At 37.7% G+C, this 25,314-nt stretch overlaps 2 protein-coding genes across 4 annotated transcripts in view; one reads left to right on the top strand and one right to left on the bottom strand.

The window, feature by feature from the left end:
* Positions 1-4,017, bottom strand: part of BORA (BORA aurora kinase A activator) — a 39,226-nt gene extending 35,209 nt beyond the window's left edge. For 2 of the 3 annotated variants that reach the window (XM_074191803.1, XM_074191805.1), the window contains exons 1-3: positions 3,755-4,015; positions 3,014-3,184; positions 245-351 (exon numbers count right to left, since the gene is read on the bottom strand). In XM_074191803.1, coding sequence (XP_074047904.1) covers positions 245-351; positions 3,014-3,169 — 263 coding nt within the window. In that variant the 5' untranslated portion in view covers positions 3,170-3,184; positions 3,755-4,015. Of the gene's footprint in view, positions 1-244; positions 352-3,013; positions 3,185-3,754 lie in introns of all 3 variants that reach the window. The other variant, XM_074191804.1, reaches the window with a different exon arrangement.
* A 162-nt stretch (positions 4,018-4,179) lies between these two features.
* On the top strand, positions 4,180-22,500 carry MZT1 (mitotic spindle organizing protein 1). The gene is made up of 3 exons (XM_074191796.1): positions 4,180-4,295; positions 10,953-11,098; positions 20,786-22,500. Exons 1-3 carry the CDS (start codon positions 4,217-4,219, stop codon positions 20,807-20,809), a joined length of 249 nt encoding a protein of 82 aa, XP_074047897.1. The 5' UTR covers positions 4,180-4,216; the 3' UTR covers positions 20,810-22,500.
* The last annotated feature ends 2,814 nt before the right edge of the window (positions 22,501-25,314 follow it).

Raw genomic sequence — 25,314 nt, 5'->3', positions numbered from 1 at the left:
TCACCTGACTTCTAAAAAATCTGCAAAAGTAAGTTTATCATCATACGGAAGAATTCCTTTTCAAAACTGGAACAATCTATACTCTCTGAAAGTGAATCATTCCTGTAATACATCTGTATCTGGCATGGTGAATCTGCCCAAATTACCCTACCTTGCTGCCTTTGTATCAATTTTAAGGCCTTCACTTTACACTACTTTTCAAGAGCAAGTTATTACCCTTCAATGCAAGTATGGGAAAACTTACCCAGAATGACTTAAATATAAAGCTTGACGATGAATATCTTCTGGGTCTATTTCCACAGGATTTATGACAGCAAGTTGATCAATAGACCATCTAAATTTCCCTGGAGTCTTAACAAAACAAAAAAAAAGGAGCATTTATGAATAAAACAGTGAGCTGTACAAAGTTTACAATTCTATCAAAACATTAATAAAAGCCACCTTCAAGAAGATTAGGAAAGACAATATTTAACACAACCTTCTTTAAAACTAATGACACATTTAAATTAGGGTTTTTCCCCTCTGGATGAGAGAAATAGGGCAAGATGTATGATTTGATCAGAATAGAGAAATTGTCTTAGATAGCTGCCTAGGACACTGAGAGGTTAAAATGTTAGCCCACAGCTAGTAATGCCTCAGTCAGGAGTCAAATCCAGATCTCCCTGAACTTTCTAACATCCACTATGATATTGTGCCTTTCTAAAAGTGGAATGAAAGTTACTAAAATTAAGAACAAAAGTTATTTAATATGGACAAATAGATCCATTAAATTTCTATCTTAGATAAAAACCCTACAGTGATAATTTTAAATAAATTTAAATAGCCAGTCAATAAATAATAATGTATTGCTATAAGCTTTCTATATAACAAACATTGTGCTGAGTGTTGGAGATAAAAAGATGAGGGAATGATAGTTTCTACCTTAAAGAAGTTCACAATCTAATGGGATTGTAAGAATACCAGGACTTGACTTTTCTCAACAAAGAAAGATTCTAAGAGAAAATTGTGAATGTAAAAGACAACTGAAGGGAGTAGAAGATTTGGGTTCAAATCCCTGCCACTATATTAGTTGTAAGTTGTTATTCAATTGTTATCAGCCATTGTCAGTCATGTCCAACTTTCAGCAACCCCATCTGGAATTTTGTTGGCAAAGACAATGGAATGGTTAGCTAATTCCTTCTCTAGCTTGTTAATATAGATAAGGAAATTGAGACAAACATGGTTAAATTTCTTGCCCAGGGTCATATAGCGAATAAGTGTCTGATGCTGGATCTGAAGTCAGGTCTTCTTAACTTTAGGCCTCATGCTCTATCCATTGTGCCACCAGCGGCCCACATTAGTTATGTAACTTTAAACAAATCTGATAATTTCTCTGTATGTTTCAGTTTCTTCTGCAAAATGGAGTTAAACAAAACAAATTTCTCATTGCATGAAAAGAGGCAGAAAGGGTGTCAATGAAATGGATTACAAGAAAAATGGGTAAAATTATGTGACAAGAGAGAAAAATAATGATAACCATAATATTTAAAAGAGTGTAAAGCACTTTATATACATTACCAAATTAGAGGCTCGGGTTGAGGTAAGGTAGGTATTAATGTCTATTAACCCCTCTTTAGAACTGAAGAAACAAATCTTAGAACACTGTGACTTGCTTAGGAACACACACATATAGTCATTAAATGTGAAGAGACAGTATTTAAACCTAAGTCTTCTTGAGTCCAGGTCAGATACTCCCTATACTACGCCTAACAGCTGCTATATATATATATATATATATACATATATATATATATATAGAGAGAGAGAGAGAGAGTGTTTGTGATGCAAGTTATATAGATTATTTCAAGTTTCACAACAACCTCATGAGAGGAAAATGAAGGAACATGAGGAAAATGAAACTCAAGAGGTTAAGTGACTAAACTATGATCAAAAACTAAGACATATCAGAGGTAAGTTTTGAACTTAGGGTTTCCAAATTCCACCTCCCAATAAGCAACTCATACTATGTCACATATGAAAGTCAACCTTTGTTTTTCATTGTATGGACCTACCCTCAAGAGATGTAGAGAAAGTTGCACTATTTTAGTGCAATCTGTCAGAATTTACACTGTTGTTATAATTACTAAAAAATCTAATTATCGTGATTATAGGATGTGATCAGAAAACTTTTCCAGAAAAATTGTAATGGGGGGGTGGCTAGGTAGGACAGTGGATAGAGCACCAGCCCTGGGGCCAGGAGTACCTGAGTTCAAATCCAGCCTCAAATGCTTACTAATTACCTAGCTGTGTGGCCTTGGGCAAGTCACTTAATCCCATTGCTTTTCAAAAAAAAAACCTTGAAAAAAATTGTAATCCCAATCTATTTTAATTAAATCACCATAAAGCCTGTGATAGTAGAACTTTCTGATAAAATTTGATAAAAAATACTCAGAGATTTTTTACCTTTTTGGGGGGTCACTGAAGACAAGACTACAGAATACTGCTTTTGGCTAAAATGGAAGAAAGCTAGGAAGCTTAAATAGCTTTATATTTTTCACAAATTCCAACAAAGGAAACAACAACGGAGAATTAGATGCACACTGACTTTGAAAGAAGACCTAAGGGGCGGCTAGGTGGCTCAGTGGATAAAACACCTGCCTTGGAGTCAGGAGTACCTGGGTTCAAATCCGGCCTCAGACACTTAATAATTACCTAGCTGTGTGGTCTTGGGCAAGCCACTTAACCCCATTTGCCTTGCAAATACCTAAAAAGCAAAAAAAGTTGAAAGACCTAAGTATAATAATCTTAGTTTCAGCATTTACTTTTGGCAAACCTAAGTTAAATGAACTCATTTTGGAGACTGACATGCTTCTGATGGCACATAGCTACTATGAGACAGTGTCTAGAGCTGTGAATCACTTAAGTCTAAGACACTGTTACTAATGAACATGTTAGTGTCACACTGTTACCTGTAATGAGGAAACATTTTTATTTGAAACATATATAGTTACAAATAATATGATTCAACTCTTACTGATGAAGACTTGGTTGATTTAAAAACAGAAGGACTGGAAACAATTTGTTCTTGTAGACTAGAATAATCGCTTGGACTTTCAAAAGGATTGAGGACGGGGATCTTCCCTGGAGTTTCCGGTGTTATTTGCATTTTAGCTTCTTTGACATCTCCCATAGCCCGGTGATAAAACTGCAAAGAAAAATCACAGCTATTAAAATTTGAGGAAGGCATTCATGGCAGTCCTTTTAGGAAACATGACTATAATGGTTTAAAAAGAAATGAGGCTTCCGATAAAGATGGCTGAATGTCACGGGTGGGGGGGTGAGGAATTTTGCCTACTCAATCAAGCTTCAGCTCTAAGCTTACCTTGACCGCTAAGCCCCCTAGAGCATTGCAGCAAACTCCCCCTTCCCCATTTACAATCCAGGAGTGTTTTATTTAGGGGTTGGGGTGAGGGGGGGAGAAGGCAGGAGCGCGCATGCACACAAGGAGGAGCAGGGGCGAGGAACCGGCGACTCCCCGGAGAGGGAGGAGGGTCTCGTCCATTCCAGGCTGGGGCCCCCCGGGCCGGACGAGGCAGCGGGACACAAGCTGCCCATCCCGGGAGCCGGGCCGGTGAAAGGCGCCCTCGAGGGGTTCCACAAAGGCAGCCTCGGCCTGCCGGGAAGGGCAAGCGCCCGGAGCCGCTCCTCCCGGCCGGCAAAGAGCCCGGGGGGAAGGCGCTCTCCAGACGGTCGGGGTCCCCTCCGAGAGATGTACCTGGAAGCGGTGGGCTCCCGAGAAGCCGCGACCCTCAGGGCGGGGATCGGCAGATGCGGAGCGCGGTGGTCCAGCAGCCGCAGTGGCGGCCCGGCGGCTACTCTTTAACTCCCAGATTCCGAGCAGCCTTGGGCCAACCAGAGCGCGGGGTTTCCGGGAGCTCAGCCAATCCCGTCCCCGAGCCGTCCTCGAACTGGCCAATCAGACTGCAACCGCGGAGGAAATTCGAATGGAAACTCGGCACTTCCCGCCCCCATAGTAACGAGGACCCGGGATTCAAATGAACGCAACTGGATGGAGCGCCTCAGGGCGGCCGGAACGCTGCGCGAGGGGGCGGGGTCTCTCTCCGGCGTGAGCACGCGACGTGCGGTCCGATTGGTCCGCAGAGCAGGACCCGCCCTCCAGTTCCGGGTCAAACCGTTCTCCCGCTTCCCCACCCCCAGCCTTGGGCGGGGAGTCGCCATGGCGGGCAGTAATACCGGTGCCGGGGCGGCGTCGGCCGCGGCGGCCAACCTGAACGCGGTGAGGGAGACCATGGACGGTGAGTCCCCGTGGCCGAGCCTTCCTCCCCTCTCCAGGGCGTAGGCAGGTTCGCCCCCCGCCCCGGAAGGCGGCGGTTCCGTTGGAAGCTCGAGAATCAGCCCTCCTTGCCCGGGCCGGCCGAGCCCGGCGCCGCCGACAGGCCTCGGCTCGCACGGAGCGGGCCGCGCCGGGCGCCCCGAGGGCCCGTCCTCCCTGGCCGGGCTGGAGGCCGCGGAGCCGCCTCCACGTACGCACGGAGGCCGGGCGGGCGCTGCGACCCTGGCCGGCGGGAAGGAGGGAGCGAGCGCGCCGCCCAAGGCGGGCGAATGGCCGGGCCGGGAATGCGCCCGCCCGCGCTCTCGCGGCCCGGCGGCGGGGTTGTTTTGGGGGGCCCCGAATTGTTCCCCTCCTTCAAGATGAGCTGTTTGGAGGCGGCTGGGTGGCGCAGTGCACCGAGCACCGGCCCTGGAGTCGGGAGGACCTGGGTTCAAATCAAAATTAATAATCACCTAGCTGGGTGGCCTTGCGCCTTGCAAAAACTTAAAAAAAAAGACCTGAGTTGAGGCTGATTTTCTGACCTCTTTCGGTCAGGTAAGACTACATCCAGGTTCAGTCCAAGGCTCTCCTCTTTCTTGCTGCCTTTTCTTAGTGATCTCATCCTCCATACTTCAATCATCATCTCTGCAAATCACTCCTGCTAGTGCTGAGAGACTTGCTGTCACCGGCAGGGTTTGTGATGACAGCTCCATCTCTCGTGCATCTTTTCTGCTGAATTGTCTTTGATAGCAAACTTCTTTAACTATGTCTATTCCAACACTTCTCCCCGAGTCTCTTTTAATTTCTTTTTTTTTTTTTTTTGGTTTTTGTAAGGCAGTGGGGTTAAGTGGCTTGGCCAAGGCCACACAGCTAGCTAATTATTAAGTGTCTGATCCAGGGCTGATGCTCTGTCCACTGTACCACCTAGCCACTCCTCTCTTTTAATTTCTGGGTTTTTTTCTTTTTAGGTTTTTTTGCAAAGCAATGGGGTTAAGTGGCTTGCCCAAGGCCACATAGCTAGGTTATTATTAAGTGTCTGAGGCTGGATTTGAACTCAGGTCCTCCTGACCCCAGGGCTGATGCTCTATCCACTGTACCACCTAGCCACCCCTCTCTTTTAATTTCTGGGGTTTTTTCTTTTTAGGTTTTTGCGAAGCAATGGGGTTAATTGGCTGATGCTCTATCCACTGTACCACCTAACCACTCCTCTCTTTTAATTTCTGGGTTTTGGGGTTAAGTGGCTGATGCTCTATCCACTGTACCACCTAGCGGCCCCTCCTTTAATTTCTTTTTTTTTTAATTAAACGTTTCATTTGAGTTTTGCAATTTTCCCCTCACTCTTCCCTCCCCCTACCCCACCCCCCACAGAAAACAATTTGTCGTCTTTACTTTGTTTCCATGTTTTACATTGATCCAAATTGAGTGTGATGAGAGAGAAATCATATACTTAAGCAAGAAGCAAAAAGTATAAGAGATAACAAGGTCAGACAATATCTCTTTTAATTTCTAATCAGCTTCTATGGTTTTAACTTTCTGACCATATAATCATAATAATGATAAATGATTCCAGTCATAATTCCCAGATCAATATATCCACTTCCAGTCTCCCCTATGTTAACATTACCAACTGCCTTTCAGACATTTGAAACAACTCAACATATCTAAAACAATTATCTGCCTCCCTTGACCCTTCAGCAAAGGGTCACATTTTCTACTTCTTTCAAAGACATTTTCCTAGTATCCCAGTTTTGTATTTTGACTTGACACTCAACTCATTCCACATGTCCAACAAGTTGGTAAATCTTGCTGTTTTTTTGTCTTCAGAACATCTTTTTCATATGACTTGAGCTTACAGAACATCTCTTGATTATTTCAGTGGCCTCTGATTTGGTTTGCTCCCCTTATTTCTCCCTATTTCAGTCCATCCTCTGTATTACTGTCAAAGTGATTTTTCTAAAGGCCAGGTCTGACCAAGTCCTCTAAACCCTAGTGTCTCCTTGTTAACTCTCCTCTCTTCCCCACTCCTATATAACTTTCATTTAACTTTTAAATCCTTATACAACGTGTTGTCAGCTTATTCTTCCAACCTTATTCCTCCCCATCATTCTCTTGCAGTTCAGCCAGTATAAACTTTTTTCTTTCCTCATACAGAGGACCATTTCCCATCTCTGTCCCTTTGCATTGGTGTCTTCATATGTGAAAGACGTTTATAAGATCATAGCTTTAGAGCTGAAAGGGACCTCTCATTCAATTCTTTCATTTAAAAGATAAGCAACTGAGGGGCAGAGTTTTTGAATTCTTAGCATCCCAGAGCTAGTGTCTGAGGAAAGATTTTAACCTAGATCTTCTGACTCAGTTCCAGAGCCCTGTCCAGTACCTCAGAAGTCAATTCAAGTACAAATTCAAGGACTTAAAGTGGCTAGTAAAACTCCCAAGTTCAGACAGAAACAAATTAAAATTAATTGGCAAGTATTTAATAAAATAAACAAAAATACAATATTTTTTATTATTTCTGTCCTGTTTACCTCTTTGTAACCGCAGCTCATCTTATAGATGAAGTGACTGAAGCCAACAGGTTTAAGTGACTTGCCCAGGATCATGTAGTGTCTGAGACCAGATTGAACTCAGAACTATAAGTTTTCCACACTCTAGGCCAGGCGCTCTATCCACTGTGCCAGAGAACTGCCTCCTGCCACCTCTACCCTCACCCCCAATAGAAAGCAGATAATGTTCACTTGTGACTAAGTCAGTATCTGCCTTTAGTAATGTTTGAGTTTGATACCATTGTACTACATTAAGCCATCCTCACCTCCACCTCATAAATAAAATCCCTTCTTTCAGATGCAGCTTAGCTACTACCTTCTTCAGGAAACTTCCTGATTCCTCAACTTTTCAACTTTTCATGCCTTCCCTTCTTAACTTCCTTTTATTTAACTGCTTGTATTTATTTAAATCTATTCTTTTATGTTTAATACACACACGCGCGTGCACACACACTCCTATGTATTTGTTGTCTCCCTTGTTGAGATTGTATAGTTTTTTGCCTTTGTATCTCCAGTACTTAGGACTGTTCCAGGTACATAGTTGTTGCTTAATAAATCCTTATTGATTGATTGATAATGGCATCAATACATAAGATATATTTTCTTCTACCAGTGTTCTAGCTAATGCTTTGGCATACAGTAACTGAAACCAGTACAATAAGCATGATCGAACTTTGAAAAGTTTTTTTATTGTTGTTTGTTTTGAACAATTTGGAACTCAAAGTAAAAGTTAATATAGATAGCTTTACGTGATCACATAAGGAGGAAACAGATGACTTTAGCAGCAAAATAATGTTACCATTAAACTATAAAACACCAGAGATGGTAAATGCTTTCACATAGTGCCTGGCAGGTTTGAGTATAAATGATATAACCTTAGGCTAGAATGTAGAAAATCTTGACATAAGTCACCATTAAGTACTAATAGTATGAGCACATCAGTAAAGCAGGGATGCTAAAATAAGACAACAAGAAGCGCTGTAACTTTTGGTTAAATTTGTATCTACTTTTGTATTTTTAGATTTATTCCATTAAAATGCTGCCAGAATTGTTTTTATTTAATGAATCTGAAGGTAATATATAATACTGACACTTTCACCTATAAATAAATTCATATTTCAGTTAATTACAGTTTCAAGGTTAAAAGATGTATTACCAATAAAGTTAAGTGAATAATATGAGGTATTATGTGAAATTCCTTTATATTTAAAGCAGTTTCATTGTTTACTGACATGAAAATGAAAAGTTGTTTCACATTTTTATTTTAATTTTATTCTAAACTGTGATTTAGAGATGAGAAAAGGCATCTTTTATGTGTATGTATATTAAAACTTTATTACTTTAATACTTTAAAAAACTTATAGCAAATAGATTTGTGCCTTTTTGCAAATACTAGGTTAAAAGTTTAATGAGAAAGAAATATTTAAATCCTTCTTATTTGATCATTCAACCTAAAAGATAAGAAGTCCCCATATCTCTTTGCTTTGCTTGCCTTTTTTTTTCTTGTTTTTTCACTACCTATATTCTCTTTTCCCTACCTCTTCCTTCTTGAGTATAATACAGTGGGAATAATATTTGACTTAAGCCTTCTTGAGACCCTGGACTTATGGTTGGTGACCATCCCTGTTTCTAGCCTGGACCCCACACCACCATACTGCTTCCTTACCTGACTTCTGTGTGTTAGCCTCCACTGGGATTTAACACTCTACACTCCTGCCCTTGGCTTTTTTTTTTTTTTGCTGAGGTTTTGCCATATCAAGCCTACATCTAGAACTACCACACTTCTCTGAGCTGTCCCTTTCCAGCCCCTTTTTAGTTCTAATTCTGAAAATAGTAATGGAATCAACACTGGCAAGGTACTCCTTGATACCACCTCCTGTTTTAGATGTCCTTTGCTCATTAAAACATTAACCTTGAGTACAGGAATTGTCTTGCTTTCTTGTCTTTGCATCCCCATCACTTAGTAGTATTGGCACATAGTAAGGACTTAATAAATGCTTTTTTATTAAAATATTCCTCAGACTTGGCTTCAATTACATATAATGGCTATTAATGCAACCTTGGTCACGGTAAACCTTATTTGAGTTGTATTTTCCTTATTTGTAAAAGGAAATTGTAATATCTGTAATACCTTCCTCACAAGAAGCACTTTGTATTTATTTAGTGCTGGAGAAGGAACCTTAGAGATCATTTGTTTTACTCATCTTTTTATTCCCTAATAGGTACTTTTGAGCTTGTGGGGGAATATTCATTGTCATTCAGTTGTGTTTGCCTCTATATGACAAAGATGTCGTCTTTTCTTGGCAAAAATATTGGAATGGTTTGCCATTTCTTTCTCCAGTGAATTCTCATTTTACAGATTCAGTGACTTACCTAGAGTCATACAGCTAGTAGGTAGCTAAAGCTGATTTGAACTTGGATCTTCTTGACTCCAAACCCAGTGCTCTATTAGCTTGTTATCCTCCATTGTCAATGGAGGAATCTAGGGAAGAGTAATTCAAAGAAACTAATTAAAAGGAAACCTTCCAGGTTAGAAAATTGTTGAAGGAAACATACCCCATAAAACTGCTGACAATTTCCCCCTCAAAACCTTACGAAGTATATAGCGCTGTATTTGAAATCATAGAATCTGGAAGTCAATCCTGACTTTGTTGCTTTACTATTTATGTGACTTGGACAAGTCTCTTAATCTCTCTGGGCCTCAGTTTCATCATTTCAAAAATGGGGAAGGAGGAGTAGATTAGGGGACCTCTGAAGCCCTCTTTAAGCAATGTTCACTCATTAGAATTGTTTTGAATTTGTTCTCTTTCTGCTTCACGCTTATTTTCAAAGTAGGTAATTAATTCTGTTCAGAACTTAAGATCCAAGTGGTCCCAGAGTGCAGATCTTGTGCTAAAGTAGATCACAAAAAGCTGGAGCCCTTTTAAATATCACTCATCATGAGTAGGTCATATAAGGAATAATGCAAGAGTTCATTTATGGTCTGAGGTGTCAGAGACTGTTTATTTAACTCTGGGAAAGGGGACCCAGTTTCTCCAGACTCAGATATAATTTTAAAAAAACCAGCAACACTTCAGAATAAAGTAGGACTACATATTCTATCAGAAAGTCCAAAGTGTAAAAAACTTTTGAGAAAGAAAATTTCATTATATTTAAATACTTCCTGCACGTTATGGTCTTAGGTATAAAAGAATTCTAGTAATTATGAGTTAAACCAGAGGGGAAAAATTCAGTGTCTATTATAGTCTTTGATTGTACATGAATGTTAACATACATCTTTTAGCAAATGATAATTGTTGGGTCCCTAAGAAGATTTTAACTGAGTGAAGAGACATACATATCTCTCAAATAAGATTATAAGAATGTAGCTTCCAAGCTAGAAGGGATATTATGAAGGCAAGGTAATGGGGGGGGGGGGGAGTATGTCTATGTGCCTTTGTCTCTTTGAGTTTTAATGAAATGAGAAAACTGAGACACCCTCACTTCCCCCAGTGGTTAAGTAGCTTGATGTAAACATTTGAATTATTCCTAGTACAGAATTAGTAGTCATTTGAATTTATGTTTTACTGATTTAATTTGACTAAGCATAGGACTTAAAAGAGGAGAACTTGCCTCCTAAATCATATACTTAACAGTATCTGTTGCTCCATTTGTCAGATGAAAATAATATCACCTTTCTACCTATCTCACTGGATTTTTATGATTTTTTTTATTTTTTTAATAATTTTTTTAAGGTTTTTTGCAAGGCAATGGAGTTAAGTGGCTTGCCCAAGGCCACATAGCTAGGTAATTATTAAGTGTCTGAGGCCGGATTTGAACTCAGGTACTCCTGACTCCAGGGTCGGCACTCTATCCACTGTGCCACCTAGCTACTCTGATTTTTATGATTTTTCAAAAATAAAATAATGGATAGTAATGCACTTGAGAAAGTTAGAATATTAAGTATATTACATTGCTAAATTTCAGTATTAATTCTAAAATCTTGTATTAAATTACAGACTTGTGAGACTATCTAGACTAAAAGACCTTTTATTCGTTAACTATACAGATTGGAATTCTGATATCTAACTTTTAAAAAGCTTTTGTATGTGTTTCAGTTCTGCTTGAGATTTCAAGAATATTGAATACTGGCTTGGATATGGAAACACTCTCTATTTGTGTTCGTCTGTGTGAACAAGGAATAAACCCAGAAGCATTATCCTCTGTCATTAAAGAACTTCGCAAGGCCACAGAAGCGCTAAAGGTGAGGGGGGAAAACTTAATTTTTGCTTCTAAGCAAGAGAGTCTTTAACTCTTTCTCCAAAAACTTTATGTGAACAATAAAACTATGTCCTTAAGAGAATAGTTCAGGAAATGGCTAAATAAATAAATGTTATTGAACAATAAGAATCTATAAATATGAAGAATTTAGAGAATATGAGAAGACATATGAACTGATGAAAAATGGAGTAAGTGGAACCAAACAGGCTACAAAGTGAATGTAACAATACTTAAAAGTGCCTCCAAAAAAGCCCCAACAAAACTTGACCCTATGTAATTATGACCAAATTTGTGTAGTAGTGTCACCTTTTTTCTCTTGTAGTAATATTTGTTTGGAATATTATAGAGATAAAATGATTGTATTGATTTTGCTGAATTGCTTTCTTTTTTTTTCTTACAAGGATTGACTACCTAGGAGGTAAGGATATATTTAGAAGTTACGGTGTTGGGGTGGCTAAGGTGGCAGAGTGGATAGGGCGCCGGCCCTGGAGTCAGGAGTACCTGGGTTCAAATCCGGCCTCAGACACTTAATAATTACCTAGCTGTGTCGCCTTGGCAAGCCACTTAACCCCCCCGCCATCTGCCTTGCAAAAACCTAAAAAAACCCAAAAACGACAAAAAGAAACATTAGGAGAACTCTCCAAGTCCTGGAGAATAGGAGAAGCCTACCATATTCTTACATAACCTTGCAGGCAGTGTTTCTTTAGTATTCTTGAAGAAGTGACCTTTCTTTTTGTCAAGGTCAGCATGCATACCTGATCCCATTCCCTCTTATCTTTTTCCAACAGATTGCCCCACCATCCCTACTCCACTTTTAGTTACTCTCTTGTTTAATGACTCCTCGATGGACTGTGAATATGTCAGTGTCTCCTCTACTTAAAAAACCCTCACTTGATCCTACCATTCCCACTGTTTTATCTTCCCATTGCTCTCTTTATCTGAATGTGAGAACTCCATCTATGCTTGTTTCCTCCCCTTTTGCAATCCCTTTGCAATCTTGTTTCTGACCTCTAACAAACTACTCTTTCTTAACTTACTAATGGTCTTTAGTTAATGATCTTTTCAAAATATTAATCCTTGAAGTATCTGCAGTATTTAACACTATTAATGACCCTCTTCATGTATGTTCTTTAGGTTTACTTGACATTACTTTCATTTTTTATATGTATTTAATATTCTCATTTTGTACAAATGTTTTTTTATACATTAATAAAATATTCTTGTTTAAGAGTAAACAAAATACCCCTTCCCCCCCAAAAAAAAATATAGACTTGCTTGAGCGATAAAGTAAAGGGGAGAGAAAAAAATTAAAATTAAAAAAAATAATAGTAATAATTTTAGGTATGGCCAGGTGGCGCAATGGATGGAACACTAGCCCTGGAGCCAGGAGCCCATATCCGGCCCCATACACCCAACAATCACCCAGCCGTGTGACATGCAAGCCACCCCAACCCCACTGCCCTACAAAAATCAAAAAAAGAAAAAAAAAACCCAAAATAAAATAAAATAGTAATAATATAGGGGTGGCTGGGTGGTGGACAGAGCATTGGCCCTTGAGCCAGGAGCACCTGGGTCCAAATCCTGCCTCAGACACCCAATGATCACCCTGCTATGCGGCCCCAGGCAGGCCACCCAGCCCCATTTGCCCTGTACCCCCCCCAAAATAATAATAATAAAAAAATGCTTCAGTCTTTGTTCCAACAACAACTCTGTCACGGGTGGATCACATTCTTTATGGTAAGTCCATCACAAAAGTTACTTCCATATTTTTCCACCATTGCCATTGCTGATTGCAACTCCCTCCTTTCGTATTTCTCCACTACCATGTACTATATTTTCTCTCTCTCCTTTCACTCTGACTCTGCTGTAGGGTAGCTGAGTGGCGCAGCAGACAGATCCCAGGGCCAAGAGGCCCCAAGCCCCCCCTACAACCCCTTAGGCCCAGCATCCACCTGGCCCTATGGTCCCTGACAGGCCATCCAATCCCAGTCCCTTGCAAGAAGTAAAAAAGAAAATGTTATATCTGACCACTCTCCCCCCATGGTCCATCCTCTCCTCCATCATGCACATCCTCACCCCTTCCCCCTGTCCCCCCCCTTCTTACTCCAGATGTCTATACCCCATTGAGTAGATATGCTGTTTCCTCTCCTAGCCACCTCTGATGAGAGCGAAGATTCCCTCATTCCCCCTTGCCTTCCCCCCTTCCATATCATTGCAATAGCTCATTGTAATAAAGAAAAATCTTATTATTTGAGATATCTTGGCCTATTCCCCCTCTCCTTTTTCTTTCTCCCATTCCATTTCCCTTTTTTCTATTGACTCCATTTTTATACCATATTTTATCTTCAAATTCAGCTTTCTCCTGTGCTTCATTTATAAAATCTCCTTCTACCTAACTGAGAAGGTTCATATGAGTATTGTCAGTGTCATTTTTCTATGCAGGAATACATGCAGTTCATCATCATTAAATCCCTCATATTTTCCCCTTCTCCACTATCTATGCTTCACCTGTGTCCTGTATTTGAAGATCAAACCTTCTGTTCAGCTCTGGACATTCCAACAGGAACAATTGAAATTCCCCTGGTTCATTGAAAGTCCATTTTTTCCCCTGGAAGAGGACATTCATTTTTGCTGGGTAGTTGATTCTCGGTTGCATTCTAAGCTCTTTTGCCTTCCAGTATCTTATATTCCAAGCCCTATGAGCTTTTAATGTAGTTGCTGCTAAGTCCTGTGTGATCCTGACTGCAGCTCCACGGTATTCAAACTGTGTCCTTCTGGCTGCTTGTAATATTTTCTCTTTGACTGGGGAGTTCTGGAACTTGGCTATAATATTCCTAGGGGTTGGTTTTTTGGGATCTCTTTCTCGGGGGGGATCAGTGGATTCTCTCCATTTCTATTTTGCCCTCTGCTTCTAGGATATCAGGGCAATTTTCCTGTAGTAATTCTTTGAATATGATATCAAGGCTCTTTTCCTGATCATGACTTTCAGGTATTACAATAATTTTTAAATTATCTTTCCTAAATCTGTTTTCCATATCAGTTGTTGTTTCAATGAGATGTTTCACATTTTCTTCTAATTTTTCATTTTTTTGGTTTTGAAGTATTGAGTCCCAATTTCTCGTAAATTCATCAGTGTCCGTGAGTTCTATTCTTTGTCTGAAGGATTTGTTTTCCTCAGAGAGCTTTCTTATCTCTTTCCATCTGGCCAATTTTGCTTTTTAAAGCATTCTTCTCCTTGATAACTTTTTGAACTGTTTTATCCATTTGACCTAAGCTGATTTTTAACATCTATTTTCTTCAGCATTTTTTTGGATTCCCTAGACTAAGCTGCTGACTTCATTTTCATGTTTTTCCTGCATCTCTCTCCTTTCTTTTCCCAGTTTTTCTTCTATCTCCCTCATTTGATTTTCAGAGTCTTTTTCGAGCTCTGTCATAGCTTGATCCCAATTTCTGTTTTTCTTGGAGTCTTTAGATGCAGGAGCTTGTGCTTCTTCATCTTCAGACTGAGTATATTGATCCTTCTTGGGATCATAGATAATATATTTCTCAATGGTGTTCCTCTTTTTTCTCTCTGCTTGCTCATTTTCCCAGCCTTAGTCTGTTTTGGGGGTGCTTACTGAGCTTTTGGGACACTCTCACAAGGGTCTCAGTGTGTGAGGCTCTGTCCTCCCTCCTGGTCTGTGAATGACCATATGCGCCCCCCTCTTCCATGGGGCTGAGGTGTGGGGGGGGGGGCTGCTGTTCTGTGGCGGGGCATAGACTGTGATGAGGATCTGAATGTGGTCAGAGCCCCAGAGTCCTGTTCCAGGGGCAGAGGACAGAGCTCTGCAGTCTCTCTCTTTCACTCCCCTCCCTAGGTTCAATGGGCTCATGCCCTGGGGGCTCCTGCTTACCAGCTCCACCTGCTTCTGTTTCCTGGATCTGGAATGCAGTGGCCATGCTGCTAGCTGTGTGCCCCCCCTTCCCTCAATTTGTGCTTGGTGCTCCCAGGGCTGTAGCTCAGGAAGCTCCCCAGCTGCTGGGAGCCCTGGCTCCCAGCGCCCTGGGGCTGCTTCCAGAGTGCAGAGCCTTTCTGCTTTTTTCCAGGTTACCTTGAGTAGGAGAACTGCCTCACTGGGTTCCTCTGTGGGTTCTGTCTCTTGAAAATTTAGTCGACATTGCTTTGTCCTGCTTGTCTAATCACACATTCCCAGTCTCTTGATGATTCTTCACATTAATAGTGGGTTCCCTTAAGTATCTTTTATGATCTTTTTTTCCCCTTTATGTTCTCAGAGAATTGATTCCCAGATCTTATATAGACCTGTCCTCAACTGCAGTGCCACAGTACCTACTACCTCTTAATATGTCTCAAATGTCTCAAACTCAATGTTTTTAGTTTTTAATTGATATTTTATTTTCCCAGTTACATATTATGAAAATTTTTCAGCATTCATCCATATCATATGCATATTTTTAAGTTACATAATTTCCTTCCCCTCTTCCTTCCCACTTCCCTCCCCTTAGTGGTGTGAACAGTCAAGTGAATATTGTACATATGCTTTTGTGTTTGCCATGTTTACAGATAAGTCATTTTTGGTATGAGAAATTAGGATTAAGGAAAAAGAAAATCATGAGATAGGAAAGAAATACGTAAGAGAAATTTTTAGAAAGTTAATGTAGTATTCATTCAGATTCTGTTGGGGATAGCTTTGTCCATAGCTGTTTCCCTAGGGTCAAACTCAATATTCTAAAACAGCACTTGTTTTTTTCCTCCAGACCCTTCTACTTTGAACTTCCCTATTACTATCAGTCGCTACTAACCATCTAATCAATCAGCAAGTGTTAATTAAGTTTCTACTATGAGCCAGATAACTGTACTAGGCAGTGTGGCTACAACTGCAATAAATGGTATTCCCTACTTAAAGGAAAGGGCAGCTTGGTGGCACAGGGATAGAGTGTCTGGCCTGCAGTGTGGAAGACTTTTTTTCCTCCTTTGAGTTCAAATCTGGTCATAGACACTTCCTAGTTCTGTGACCCTGGAGAAATCATTTAACCTTGTTTGTATCAGTTTCCTCACAAGTAAAATGAGCTGGAGTAAGAAATGACAAACCACTCTTAACAATATCTTTACCAAAAACACCCACTTGGGGTCATAAAAAAAAAAGCATTGAACAATAAAGAACTTAAAAATGGTTTACTTTCTAATGAGGGAGTCAAAAAGAACACAGAAGCATAAAGAAAATAATTACAAAGTAGTTTGAAAAGGTTAGCACTAATACCTAAAGTAATTAGAAGGTGATACTATGTTCACTACAATAACATCTCCAATCCATTGCCAAATTCTTGTTTCTACCTTCATGGTGTTTCTCATACACCCCATTGTCTTCATTTTCACGACTCCCTTTCTACTTAAAGGCACTTCTTTCTTCTTGCCTGAACTATTGTAATAGCTCTCTCAAGTCTCTTACTCCATTTCATTCAGATTCAAACCTAAACTTTTATTTTAAACTCCTATATAAAGCTCTTAGTAACTTGGCTGCTTCCTACCATTCCAATTTTCTCAGATTTTACTTTTGCTCCTCAAATTCCATCTTAGTCATTCTGGTCTTGCGTGTCCCTGAAGACAATACTCCATCTTTTGTTCTGTGCCTTTGTACTGGCTGTCTCTCCTTCTTCCTGGAGTTTTCTCCCTCCTTACCTCTTCCTTGTAGTTTCCATGGCTTCATATCTCAACTGAAAGCTCACCTTTTGCAGGAGATCTTTATGTCCCCCTCCACGCTCATCCTCCAGGCAGCTGTACAGTCCTTCACCTCTGAACACCTCTCTTGTCTCTCTTGATCCTGTAAAAAGAGCAGAAACTGGTTTTGACTTTCTTTTTATCCCATCACAGTACCTTTAATAAATGCTTTTATATTGATTGGTTCTCCACAGTACCAGCTTCATTTTAATGAATAGTTCTCAAACTTGTATGGGGACCCATTTATGATGTCCAGAAATGGATCTCCGCCCCCCCCATCTCTCACTCTCTCTCTCTCTCTCTCTCTCCTGGTTATACTGTTGTATTAATTGATTAAGAAGATACATGACAGCAAAAAACTGTTGGGAATCCAGTAATAGGAATTGGATCTGTGATTTCATTGGCATAAAGAATTAGTTGATGTGAATTCTCCATCTAGTAAATGTCAGCATCTTTTCTGCAACTATAATCCTAGAGGGTTGCCTAAAAAGGTTTAGTGACTTTCTAGAGTCAAATATCTATTATTTATTAATGCTAGGACTTTAACTCTGGTCTTCCTATCCTAGGCCAGCATTTTATACACAATGTTGCCTTTCAAGATGAATTAAAAAAAAAACCTAAAAAGAAAAGATGAATTCAGCAGTGCTTTTAAATGAAATTCATGTTTCACTAATCGTTATTGTAATCCATGCATGTATACATACATACATAGGAATACATATTCAAATAACAGTTTTTATTGTAAATATAGATTCTCAAGACTGCTTCTACATAGATCTGTATTTACATATTGGAAGTGGCAGAATTGGTTCTCTTTTTCTGTTGATTACTTTTGCTAGATTACATTATTTCTCCTACGGTTGAGTCACAGTCAGTATTAAGCTTTCATTTGTCTCTCTGAATATATTCAACCCTTTCAAAGAATTATAAATTATCAGAGTTGGAAGAGTTTTGAAGATCATCTAAATCAAGTTCTTTGTTTACTATCTCACCCTGAATCTCTTAAACTTCCTGGGTCTTCTAAGGGAAGTTGTCCTCCCTCCCCATCTCCACCCTCACTTTGATTTCTTATGAAGGAATCCTTCCTATAGTAGTGAGAAGTTCAGTTGCTTTCCTCACACTTTGGACTCTGGTATCTTTTCCCATAGTATCATAGTTTAAAAAATGAGAATAAAATCTATAGAGTTCATCTGAATGATTGCAAGCATGAAACCCCATAATTTGTCATTTTTCCATTTGGTTTCCCTTTTAAGGTCAAAGACATAGAAATTTAGAGTCAAAATAGCACACAGTAAAAACTCCCCACCCTCATTTTATAGATGAGGGAAAAATATTTCAGACCCAACAGTAATTTCAGTTACCAATAAAGACATTTATACAGCACTTAAGTTTTAGAAAGCACTTTGGATGTTCTGTATCATTTAATCGGGAAACAGACCCAGCAGTTTTCTTAAAATTCATGAAGTGAGGCATTGTTTCATTTTGTCCTTTATATACCCAACTTTGAAACTTGGCATCACCTATATATGCTTAGTGAATCCTTGTTGACCTGTTCTAGATTACATAGTTGCTGATTTGGTTCACCTGATTCCAATTTATTATTCTTTCCATTCTACTGTATTGTCTTAATGCATCTTCCTAATTGAAGAAAAGATTTCTCTTTTCCTTTCTTCTGTCTCTTTCCCTATTTTCATCCTGGTTACTGATCTTACCAACTGTCTATATTGTCACTTGTAAACAAAATAGAACAGAAAAACATTTTCTAATTAACAAAATTCTTGCCTGTATCTAAACATAACTTTTAAAATCCATTTAAGTAGATCTAATAAGACTTTTGTATGGATCAATAATGGTTTTTCTTTACTTAACAAAATAATCATTAGCATAGGGAACTCCTGGGTGAGGAAACTTATAATCAATGCAGGGAAGCACCTTTTTACAGAATAGGTTTTTACTTGATTTTGCATTTCATTCTGTCAAATTATCTGCAGTCTTTATTGGAAATCCAACTGTTATTTTGAATTAGGTTTGACATTATTCAACCTAGCCTGTTACTTCATGTTTGGAATTATAATCAAATGAAATATTTGTGGTCTTACCATCTTTTTGTTAAGGGTATTCCTTCCCTGATCAGGAGCCATGGTCCAGAAATTCAGATGGTATTTAAGATAGGCTTGGTATAATTCAGGCTACTCTGGTACTTCATGCTTGGAATTAGAATTAACCAGAGATGTGCCATAAAATTTTAACAAACAGCTCCCCACAAATTAAAAACAAACAAAAAATTACATATTATTGACATTTTCTTCATTACTTTTAGTCTAGACAGTCAATCAAAGACTAATCAAGCTCTGATTTGTAGGGTTTGCCAATTTCTGAGGCATAAATGCTCACATTAAAACTTTAACATTAATATTTTAATTTTAAGCTCTCAAGTCAATACAAGCTGACTGCAATATACCCATGCTTGTGGCCTCAGCTGACAAAAGATTTACTTAGCCATAGAATGGAAAGATACCCAGCAAAGATACTTTATTGACATAGCAAGCCACAGCTTCTCTGACCATGCTATGTGTAATAGTCAAGCCTGAGAATAGTCTTCATGTAATTAAGGTTGCTAGGAATTATATCAGAAACTGAAGCATTAGTCCCCTGAGCCAATTAAATCTTAAATCCTGGTGGTGATTTTAGCACTTTTTTTTGTTGTTGTTTGCAAGGCAATGGGGTTAAGTGCATTTTAGCACCTTTTAAGGGAAATTAACCTAGCCTGCTTGGGGTAGATGTTACTTCTATGGTAGAATCCTGTGCACTTTGAATTTTCTTGCCTAAGATGCTTGCAGTGCTTTCCAACATTCGGGTAATAACATTTGTGATCAATTGAATAATCATAATTGGATAGTAGTAATGTATTTGCAATGTCTTGATAATATGACCCATCAAGACAAAGACCCAGTCAAATCAACAGGCACCCATTCAGGCATTCTGTAAAGCATTGTTAATTTAGAGATAAAAATGAAATTGCCTCTGCCCTCAAAAGAGCTTATAGTCTATAGGAGGAAAGAACATGTGCACACACACACACCCATATATATATATATATATATATATATATATATATATATACACACACACAAAATAATAAGAGCAGGGGGAAACACAATCAGTTGAAGATCACGAAATAAAGAGTAATACTTGAGCTTTTCTTTGAAGAAAATTAGATTTTAAGAATCAGAGGAGAGGAGAGAGAAGCAATCTTCCTACATATTCGTTATCATGCCAATCCCGAGCTAACATCACATCCACAAGCAGACAGTCACCAACCATTGTTACTACTTTTTCCTTTGACCTTTATTATGTAATTGAACATCTGATTTCCTCCTCTTCAGAATATACCCTCTGATTTTATTTATTTTTTAGGTCAAATGTTAAATAGTCCTTTACTTGATATTTTTCAGTCTTCAACTTCCTGGCATATTTCATTTCCTTTTTTGCATTTTGCATGTTTTTTTAATGTCTTCCCCCCCTTCTTCCCACTCCCACATTAAAGATTTGCTTGAATAACTTTGAATGTAAGGTGGTATTTCTTACATCTCATCATCCTTTTTAAAATAGGGATCATCCAATATCCTTGCTTTTTACCTTTTTATTTCCCTAATTGGTTAGAAAAATGGCAAATAAAATTGCTCATTCATTTCCTTCTACTGTTGAATACTTTTCATAGCATTGGTTAAGTAATGGCAAAATTGATGAAAATTGAAAATGTACCTCTAAAGATGAATCTTAGGATATAAATAAAACTTTTTACATAGTAAAATTTAAATATATTATTTAACATTATACATTATAGCCTGTTAAATCCAGTTTTAAGAAATGATCGTTTTGAATGGCCAAAATCTTTATCTTTAAAATATCTCTCTTTGGTTTCATTGTAATGAATCTTGTTTGTCTTTCTAGGCTGCTGAAAATATGACAAGCTGACTTATGAGATGAGCATCAAGATCTGGAAGATTTAAAGATTGCATATTGGAATGAATTAATTTTACCACAGTGTAAAATTTTTAAAAATCATAGCTTTATGCATAGTGGAAAGTAGCTCACTAAGATATTATTAGATAACTGTTTAGTTCACTTACTGTTTTTTTAACAGTCCTTATGGTTTACAAATAAAACACTGTTATTTATGTATTCTTTATTTATAGCTTTGAAAGCTTTAATTTTATAAAGTCTGTCAAATGTTACTTGTTTGTAATTGAAAGTGTAGTGGAAATTGTCAACACTGATGTAGTCGTTATGATTTGCTGACATTTTCATTATAAACTCTAATTTTGAATTACTTATATATAATAACTTTATAGTTTTGCTTTTCACTGGACTAGAGGTTGACTAAATTTCAGAGATCCTTTGAATGTGTCAGTTTTTATTTAAAATCCATTGTGTCTGTCAATTTTGTTTTGTCCATGAGCGTGTTAATTTCTTATAGGCTCTACTATTGTAATTAAGAGACTTAGTTTTTTAAACACAATTTAGCTGACATCAAATAATGTGAACTTAGATCACTTTTTTATTAAAAATAAAACTTTTGGAAACAGCTGTTGCTGTTTGAATCATCTAAAACTGAGTATTTTAGTTATGTTTTGCATTTTAATATTTATACTCATCATTCAAAGACCTCAGTAATAATGTACTTATGATAATAAAGTAATGTGACCAACACGCAAAATCCCTCTTATTAAGGAAAAATAATTTGGTTACTAAATAAGAAATTATCAAATCTCATTCATTGTTTGAAAATTCTTTTAAAGTTTAAATTTAACTTTTTTTTAAGAAAAAAAGAAAAAAGATTCCATGTCATTATCAAAGACTAAATAAAATAGGCCAAATATCAAGAATCGTTAAGCTGTGCCTTCTTAAAAATCACTTTTGTGATATTATTTTATCCTGGTTTTCTTTCTGAGTGGTGCAGTAAAGAGAGATTTTTAGAAAGTCCAGAGTAGAGAAATAAAGAGCAAATGTTTCTGATTCTCTCTAAATCATTACTACGAAATTTGTGACAAATGTGCTTTTTAAAGACTTCTGCTCCCTCTACTCCTGTTTTTAAAACAAGCAGAATTTTTTTTCAATACTTTATTTAAATGCATGTGGAATTCACCGGAAAATTCCTTATGCTAGTAGGGATAAGTAGTAGCCAAATCTGTTCTATAGTTTCTATAATTGTTCAACTATGGGGAAGATGGAGATCAGGAAGTAATAACTTACAGTATCAAGAAAATAAAAGCTTCATGTTAATATAGCTGACTCTCAACATCTATAGAAAGTGAACTGTTTTGGTCTGCTTTTAAATAAAACTAATTTTGTATCCAGCTCTTAAGCCTGAAAGCAATTTAGTGCATTCATTCTTCGTTTTTTTTTTTCTGCTAATGTAATGGCCCAGATTCAGTTTATAAATTTATAATGTCATAAATTAAGTTATATAAAAAACACAAGAAAAATATGGGAAGAGGTCTATGTTTACAGAGGGCTTCCTGAATGTGTAAAATTTCTGAAATGTAAATCTATTTTTTTAATGCATATTCATAATCTTTCAAAGGATATTTAAGGAAATAAACAATAACAAAATTACTGTCCTATGCATGTTATAACTGACAATAAAGCTGAATAGTCTTGAAAAGTACTTTTTTGTTTCCCATGTATGTATTGGAAAAAAATCAACCATGTGAAGTACTGTAGTCATTTTATGCTTATGTGTGAGTATTCGCAATATTTCTGTTATAAATATTTATGTACTTAATCACTCATGATTTCCTTATTTCTGTAGAAGTGCTGTGTCAATGTCTCTTTTTTAATAAATAAATTCTTAATATCTTCTGTTTATATATGTTTCCCAATATATTCTTTTCCCTTCCTTCTATCAGATCACCATCCCCCTTATAAACTTGAGAAGGATAGGGGGAAAGCAGTTCAGCAAAACTAACCAAATATATTGGAAAAAATCTGATATATATACAGTATACCACATTCATAGTACTCCAGCTGGAAAGAAATTGGGTAAGGCAACTTCTAATGTCTTTACTAAGGGACTAAACCTGGTCATTCTAATTTCGCATAATTCACTTTTGATTACTTTCTGTTATTCTTTCCATTTCTGTTGTGTAGTTGTTTATGGTGTGCCTGTTCCTGTTCACTTTGTATCTGTTTATGTGTTTTCCCTTGTTTCTCTGTATTCATCATTTCTTATAGCTCAGTAGTGCTCCCATTTTTTATATCACAACTTATTTTGCCATTGAGGAGCATCAGTTTTATTTTTAGTTCTTTGTGCCCTCAAAAAAGTGATGATGAGAAAAGGTTACAAAATGTTTTGACTTTTTAAAATCCATTCTGCCATATTTTTAAATTTTAAGTCGTGAGAGTTAAGCTTTCTTTTTTATTCCCTATTTCTTAAGTCAGTACTTTTCTTGCAATTAATTTGCTTAAACTTACAAATATTCCTATAGATTCTTCCTACACCTGCTCCTGATTGCCTATTCTTTCCCTAGTTTTAAGATTTAACTTAATTCATTTATTGCTTTCATTTAATCATTTTTCTCTTTGTCCCTTTCAGTTAAGTGGGTAGTTAAAGTTTATCCCCCTCTTTTAGCTTATTTTTTTCCAGAATTTTTTTTCTTCATTAACTTTCAATATATTCTGAAATTTTATTATCTGGTTTGTGGGCTATGTCATTTATTCCTTTCATTTCTGTTCCCTTTGTGATTGCATTTTGTAATTAAGTGTTCCGGGCTCAAGCTCATTTATTGCCTTGGTAGATCTTGCTCTATCATCTCTTTTTTTCTGCTATACCTCATTTTATTTTATTTTTTTTCCAGTTACATGTTATGAAAGTTTTTCCACATTCATCCATTTGCTTATTTGTAAGTTGCACATTATACCCTCCCTTTTCACTTCCTTCCCCTCAACAGTAAGCAGTCCAGTAAAAATTTTATTTTAACATGTTTACATATTATTTTGTATATGAGGAATTAGGACTAAGGGATAGAAAGGAAAAAAATAGAAGCTTTTTAAAAAGTGAACATAGTATCTGTTTTGGATGGGGCTAACATTGTGGCTAACAAGTATCCCAGGGCTGTCCTGGCTCTGAACTGCTGAGAGGAGCTGCATCCATCATTGTTGATCATCTCACAATGATGTTATTAATGTGCACAATGTTCTCTTGGTTCTGCTCCCTTTATTCAGCATCAGTTCATGTCATTCTTTCCATACTTTAAAATTCTGACCATTCATGGTTTCTTATAGAGTAATAGTACTCCATAAGATTCAGATAACACAACTTGTTTAGCCATTCCCCAGTTGATAAGGCATTCCCTCAATTTCCAATTCTTTGCCATAACCAAAAAAACCTGCACTTCATTTTAGAGGTGCAGTTACTCAGTTCAGGAGAGCAGTAATGCTAGGTAGATGTAGTCCCATGTAGAAATTACTCTGTCTCAAATTATGCAGTCTTGCCCCTGCCTTTCCTGTGATCTTTCCAAGCAATTTCCATCTTAGCTAGAAAGTTCATGGAAGCTCTCCATTACTCCCTTTTTAGTACCCTGTAAGTGAATAGTGTGCATCAGACCCCAGTTCAAGTCTAGCCTCAGAAACTTACTAGCTGTGTAACTTGGGGCAAACCTAACCTTTTTTATTTTTTGCCAAAAGAGAAGGAAATGGCAAACCACTCTAGTATTTTTACCAAGAAAATTCAATGGACAGAAGAAGCCCATGTGGTCATGAAGAGTCTAATACAACTGAAGAGAACTACAAACTTATTTCTAAGCAAACTATTTTGAATGATTGTAGATAACAAAAGAAGCTAACTATCCAATGGAAAGATACACATGATCATGGACTATCCTTGGCACTATGCCTTTTCTGTTCTGATCCTGGGCTAAGGCTGGGTATGGGATCCAACATTTTGTATGGTTGCCTCCCAGGACTGACCTATGACTAAACCCCCAATTAACCTGAAAAATCCTAATAGAAATATACAAATAACCCATACTGACATGGATTGCCCTTCTTAAGTATTTTAGTATTCTTTCAGAGGATCTGTCAGCCTATAATTGGCAACAGGAGGGAGGGAGGGAAAGGAAGGAGAAAAGTGGAACTCAAAAATCTTATAAAAAAAGAATGTTGAAAACTATATATTAAAAAATAATTTAAAAGCTTATATTCTTAAACTACAATAGAGATTTAGCTTCATGTACAAAGCTCTCCTGTCTTATTTTGTATGTGGAAGTGCTTATTATATTTGTAAGCTAGGTTCAGAATTTTAAAGGGGGGAAAAAACCCCATGTAACAAAAGCAAAGTCAGACATCTAAAGAAATTTTCACCCTGGCAATGCCCCCAAAATGTGTGTCTTATTCTGTATCTTGAACTCACTTTGTCACCTGATGCGTCATTCTCTTTGTTGGTCATTACATTACTCAGAAATCAGTTTTTCTTTGAATTG

Source organism: Macrotis lagotis, chromosome 6, assembly GCF_037893015.1.
Source record: "Macrotis lagotis isolate mMagLag1 chromosome 6, bilby.v1.9.chrom.fasta, whole genome shotgun sequence".
NCBI classification, from domain to species: Eukaryota; Metazoa; Chordata; class Mammalia; order Peramelemorphia; family Peramelidae; genus Macrotis; species Macrotis lagotis.
This window is presented reverse-complemented; position numbering and strand designations above follow the sequence as displayed.

Excerpts from the sequence above, each read along its gene's own strand:
- MZT1 (XM_074191796.1), top strand. The coding sequence starts at position 4,217 with ATGGCGGGCAGTAATACCGGTGCCGGGGCGGCGTCGGCCGCGGCGGCC. Across the intron at positions 4,296-10,952 it reads GGTGAGGGAGACCATGGACG|TTCTGCTTGAGATTTCAAGA; the intron begins GTGAGTCCCCGT and ends TATGTGTTTCAG. Across the intron at positions 11,099-20,785 it reads AGGCCACAGAAGCGCTAAAG|GCTGCTGAAAATATGACAAG; the intron begins GTGAGGGGGGAA and ends TTGTCTTTCTAG.